Consider the following 6,000-nt stretch of genomic DNA (forward strand, 5'->3'; position numbering starts at 1 on the left):
GTCCAAGACACTGGAATGATCTTTTGGTTACTGGAATAGCCTGTGCTTGCTTCTCCACCCTTCCCTCCTACTTCTCCCCCACTCAAACGGGGGTGATCTTAAGAATACAAGCCAGAAAATTTGAATGGCTTCCCAGTCTCCTTAAAAGCCACATCTGACCTACAAAGCTGGCCACGACCTGACTCCTGCCTCTCTTCCTGTTTCTTGGAGTTATTCATTCTGTGCTGCCCATTCTCCTTTTTGCTGGTCCTCAAAAGTACTGAGTTTTTTCCAACCTAAAGATCTTGCCCCCAAACTCTCCAATTTTTTTTTTTTGTACAGGGAATTGCACTCCAGTCCTTGTGCTTTCGAGGTAGGCAGGTGGTGTTACCACTCAGGTAAATCCCAGGCCCTCTGATCTTTATATGACTTACTCTCTCACAATATGCAGATGTCAGTTCGTGTATCACATGCTCAGAGAGGTCCTTTTGATCACTCTATCCCAAGTGGCCCATCCTGCTCTCCATCCACACTCCTTCACTTTACCTATTTGCTTCATTTTACATACCACCGTTACATGAACATGTTTGTTTGTTTGCTTTGTGGTACTAGGGCTGGAACCCAGCCCTCATGCATACCAGGCAAGCACTTTACCATGGAGCCACACTCCCAGGCCATTCTTACAGAGACTCATTTTTTTTACTTTTTTAATTTTCCATATCATCCTTCCCTTCCCCATTAAAATGTAATCTCAAGGACAGGGACTTTTATTTAGTTATTGTTGTACTTTCTGAGTCCAGAAAAATATGTAGCACATAAGAACCCTCAAAAGATATTTGGTGAGTGAAAGAATCTAAGCTAAAAAGGTAGGCCAGGGATTTAGCTCAGCTGTTCGGTGGCCTGCCTTGCAAGCACAAGGACCTGAGATCAATCCCTGGTACCAAAAAATAAAAAATAAAAAAATAAAAAGGTAGAAGCAAAAGTGAAGATATGATTACTAAAAATAGCTACCATTTACTGAACATTTGATGAGTGCTAGACATCAATGAAGTCCTTTTCATGCAAAGTATCTCATTTAGTCCTCAAAACTACCCTATCACTGTCCCTTTTTAGTAGGTTAGGAAACTGAGACTCCAAAACCTAACAAACTTAAAAAAGCTACAATATGATGAAACTAGGAGTCAATACTAGATCTGTTCAAACACTAGAGCTTGAGCCAATAACCTCTAAGGCACATAGCCCTGTGGAAAAACATGTTAATATCCCCGTGAGTTCAAGAAATACGAACAATTCCTTAACTGGCTTCTAATAGTGATGACCATAGCATTCTCTTCAATAACTATGGGAAGAGGTCTTCCTGTTATCATCCTAGTGCTACAGCTTTTGTCTAGCCAGAAACCTGAATACATGTCAACCAAGTAGGAAGACTTACCTGGAAGCCCGGAGGGCCAATCATGCCTGGGAGTCCCGTGGGCCCTGGTTGACCCTGGAAAATTAATCAAAGGCTATTGAGTAGCTGTGGGAAATGATGAACACAAAGAAGGATGGCTTCATTAACAGTATTTGGGCTGAGGAATGGGGAACCGATAGATATCTGGATTGGAGTACCAGATAGTGCTGTAGATTCCCCATGCTCTCCAACTGTCCACAGTACCAGGAAGTTTTAGGTGAGGGAGCCCTTTTTCAGGTGGGAAGGACCAACACCAATGACTGTTTAAAACAGAATATCAAATGTGTAGGCTAATGGGGAGATACAAAAGATGATTATCTGTTTTTCTTTTGGAAGAGGATGTTCAATTTGGTTTCCTGTAGCAAAATACAGGCTTCAGAGGAGTCAGTGGTTTCAGGGAAAGGATAACAATTATAATTTGGATAGGGACAATTGACATTTTAATATTTCTTTCCCTAATATGCTACTTTACCTATCTGTGCCATGGAAAGGCTCCCTTAGGTTTGGGAATGATCAAGGATGCAGGCACTCTCATACATTCTGAGACTTTCCAAATCAATGATTATTTCCTGTAAACCTAGAGGGACGTTACTTTCGCAAAGATAATAGCAAAGAAGTGAGAAGACCAAACACATTTCCCCACCTGGACCCCTTAACCATGGCAGCAGAATCACAAAACTCTAAGGAAGCCCATAAAGGAAGGAAATGCAGGTTACTGAACAGAATACAGCCATTCAAACCCAACCATGTATATGCTAAACATCCATTCACACAAAAATACAGGTTATAGGATAGCTCAGTTAAACTAGTCTGTAGCCTGAGCCTGAGCAGTTTACATCATTTGCTGCCACTTAGTCATATATCTTAACTGTAGGGTCAAATTTCAAAGCAAATAACTTCTTAAAAAAGATAATTCAAAAGGAGCCATTTTTATGCTATGTGTTCTGGGGGGAAGAAGTGGGTTACTGAGGGTGTGACCTGGAATGGTTTATTTCCTTCCCATCACTATTTTTGCTTCCTGAGTGCCATGAACTGAGCAGCTTTGTCTCTTCTATGTCCTTCTATTGTGCTGTTCTGCCCTTGAACCAGCCAACCATGGACTACAACTGTGAGCCAAAATAAACTTCTTCTCCTGTAAGTTATAGTTACTGGTTATTGTGTCCCAGCAACAAGAAAGTGACTAAGACAGATTTTAGTCACAATGCAGTGGGGACAGAGGTTTAAGTAGTTTGGGAGTTAGAAGAGAAAAACTCAACTATCTAATGCTTGTTCTAAGTTATTCAGCATATCAAAAAATGAATATTCAAGATAAAACAGAAAATAGCACTTACGTGAATACTTAGGAACACAGGCATACTCACACCTATGCACTAAAAAACACACTTAAACTTTTAGAAAGCTTTTTACAAGGGACAAAACAAAGAAGGCTTTTAACCCTTACTTCCAAATACAAATTTGTTATTTAAAACTTTCAGTTCTTTTAGTAGAGACTGGTTGTTAGAGTTGAATTCTGATATTGATAGAAAAGAGCTAATTAATTTTTCCTATCCTTTTTTTGGCACTGGGGATCAAACTAGGGACCTTGTGCTTGCAAGGCAGGTGGCAGAAACACTTAGCTAAATCCCCGGCCCTTTTTTTTTCCTATTCTAAATGTTCTTACCTTGGATCCCTTCTTCCCTTTGGGAACACCCATGAATTCTAGTTCCCCAGTAGATGGTGGTGGTCCTGTGGGCCCGGGGAGGCCAACATCCCCCTGTGAAATCAAAGGCCACATGAAGTAAAAGATAAACCATGCAGATCATTTTTTTTCTTTTTTTTTTTTTTGCAGAGGGACTGTTTATCTTCTCAATGTAAATCACAAAGAAACTACCCATTACTTTGGCCCCTGCTTCTTACACCACTGAGGAAACAAAAACTATCATTGATAAGGGATTGAAAATAATTATAAGCTGGGACAATGCATTTCGTTTCAGCAATGCAAAGGGAAGAAACAAAATGATGAAGAGAAACCACAAGTTCATGGTTGTCATGGTCATGCACAACAGGTTTTTAAAAGAGCCAAAACGTGGTTTGAGCAATGTGAATTGTTACTTCTTGGTAGCAATGATAAGACTCAATCGGTTGTACATTTGCCAAGAACACAAGCAAAGGGAGGGAGTGGTGTTTTGGAGTATTAGAGGCTAGGGTTGCTCCTTCACAAGGCAGGAAAATTCACAAGAACCAGTCAAGGGGAGGAAAGCACCCAATTCATATAGTTTGCATAGAGGGAAATGAAGAAGGAGGAAGATAAAAGATGGTGAAAGAGAGGCTAAGGAAGGTAAATAGACAAGATAGAGATAATGTGATGTCCTCCAAAAGACTTGTATGTTCAGAGGAGGGGTTTTGGAAGGTGATTAGATCATGGGGTTGCTATCAATGAGTTCATAGCTGTCTGTGCTCTTAGGAGGTGGGCCTGGCTGGAGAAAGTAGATCACTGGGGGATATAACCTAGAAGGATATATTCTTGTCTCTGGCCCTTTCCCTGCTTGGCCTGTTTTAAATCTTTTTTTGTTTCCTGGATGCTAAGAAGTGATCAGCTTTTCTTCACTACATTTCTGCCTTGGAGTCAGCCAACCATGGACTGAAATCTCTGAGACCATGAACCAAAATAAATCTTTTCTCCTATAAATTGTGAATGCCAGGTATTTGGTTTCAGCACCAGAAAAGTGACTATTATAGGCTTAAAAGAGGATGAAGAGGAGGAGAAGGAGGAGGAGAAGGAGGAGGAAGAAAAGTGACTATTATAGGCTTAAAAGAGGATGAAGAGGAGGAGAAGGAGGAGGAGGAGGAAAAAACACAGAGGGAGGTTGCAGAACAGAGAACAAAAAGAAGGTGATAAAATATAGAAAACAGTAAGGAAATATCCAAGTGTGAGGAAGAGAAGGAATATAGTGTAAGAGAGTATGTGTGTTAGACAGGTAAAAAGCAGGGAGATGACAATATTTGAAAGGAAATGAACAACAAAAATCTATGTATGGCACGTGCACATGCCACCTTCAAGGGATCCCTAGTCTGAGTGGTGGATGTGGGACAGAAAATGCTCATTTCCTAAAGTAAAGAACAAAATTCCCTTACATGAGCAGGAGTGTAACGAAAGATATTTCTTAGAGCACATGGAATGCAGACTATATTTTGTATAATCTACTTACCTTGACTCCTTTTTTTCCTTGGAAACCTAATCCTATATTTCCCTGGGGCATAGAAGTGTAGGGGAGAAAAACAAAATCAATTATTAGCAACCAGCTCCAAGAACTAAAATTGGAATGCAATATTTTTATTTATTTTTTTGGAATGCAATTTTTTTTCTTTACCAGAGAGTAAATTTGAACAAACCAGTATCTCTGGAGAAACCAGCTTATTTAAGTGGCAGGAGACAAAATACCTCAAGACTAAGTATACTTACATCAGGACCAGGGAAACCAGGGGGGCCTGAAGGACCCTAAATTAAATACAGAAAGAAAATAGCATGTGTTACTTTAAATTAAAAAGAACAAGAGCATTCTGGGAATCACTAAGGATAAGGTCCCAACTCTGCTTGGTGTAGATTTGCTTTGGTATAGCAGGCTCTAGCTCTTCCCAGGATATTCTATCTTCTTTGAAATCTTCAATTTGACCTGGTAACCAGATTCTTGTTAATATCGTAAAGACTTATTTTTATTCCTTCCAGCAGGTGAGAAATTTTAAAGTGACTCGGTGAAGCTAAGTCAAAATAAAAAGTGGTAGGAATCCATGTATTTCAGAGAACAATCTGGGGACAGGGCTATCTTAGGACTGCATAGATGACTGGCTATGCTCTTCCTACACTAGTCATATATGGATTTGATATTAGAAAAGTAAGTATGCATGTACAGCTATCCAAAGTGCACTTCTTAGAGGAGTTCTCATTGTTCAGGGTAGGTAATAGTGGTACTATTACTGATTAGCAGTATCTGTTGTGGGTAAAGATGGCAATCGGAGTGTGAGGCATCTATCATTCTTTGCTACACATTGAGTTAGACCTGAAGGATTTGGAGATACAAATTGGATGGACAGAAAGACTGATAAAGAAATCCACTAACTCATAGGAAGAGCATGTTTCATTCTAATCCCCCAAAATGAAAGTTGTCCTTCAGTAAGAGAGCCTAAATTACATAAGCTTACATTTAACACATGGCATGGTGAAGAAAACAGTCATGTGAACGTTGTGTTCACATATTACATTTAAGTTGGTCTTACTTGCAATCCTGGTGGTCCCATGGGTCCTGCATCTCCAGGAGTTCCAGGTGATCCTTGTGGGCCCTAGACAGGCAAGTTTTTACCAACGTCAAAAAGCAAGACAGTTTCCCGAGAAAAATGCAAATATGTACATCCATATAAGAATGTTCACAGCAACTTTATTCCTAACAGTCAAAATTGGAAATGCCCCAGATATCCATTGATACAAGGATTGATAAACAGTGATATCTCCATACAGTGGCTTAAATACTAAATATTTAAATTAAAATTTTAAATATTTAATATTAATATTTAATATTTAATATTAAATAATATTT

The 6,000-nt window shown here is 39.4% G+C and overlaps 1 protein-coding gene across 3 annotated transcripts in view; it reads right to left on the reverse strand.

The window, feature by feature from the left end:
* Col4a6 (collagen type IV alpha 6 chain) overlaps positions 1-6,000 on the reverse strand; it is a 359,207-nt gene that overhangs the window by 46,090 nt on the left and 307,117 nt on the right. For all 3 annotated transcript variants that reach the window (XM_010603052.2, XM_033760322.1, XM_033760323.1), the window contains 5 exons: positions 5,684-5,746; positions 4,872-4,907; positions 4,618-4,659; positions 3,090-3,182; positions 1,412-1,465 (listed from right to left, as the gene is read on the reverse strand). In XM_010603052.2, the coding sequence (XP_010601354.1) occupies positions 1,412-1,465; positions 3,090-3,182; positions 4,618-4,659; positions 4,872-4,907; positions 5,684-5,746 (288 nt within the window). The remainder of the gene's footprint in view (positions 1-1,411; positions 1,466-3,089; positions 3,183-4,617; positions 4,660-4,871; positions 4,908-5,683; positions 5,747-6,000) is intronic.

The sequence above is a fragment of the Fukomys damarensis genome, unplaced genomic scaffold (genome assembly GCF_012274545.1).
Source record: "Fukomys damarensis isolate Sample0158 unplaced genomic scaffold, DMR_v1.0_HiC HiC_scaffold_39, whole genome shotgun sequence".
NCBI classification, from domain to species: domain Eukaryota; kingdom Metazoa; phylum Chordata; class Mammalia; order Rodentia; family Bathyergidae; genus Fukomys; species Fukomys damarensis.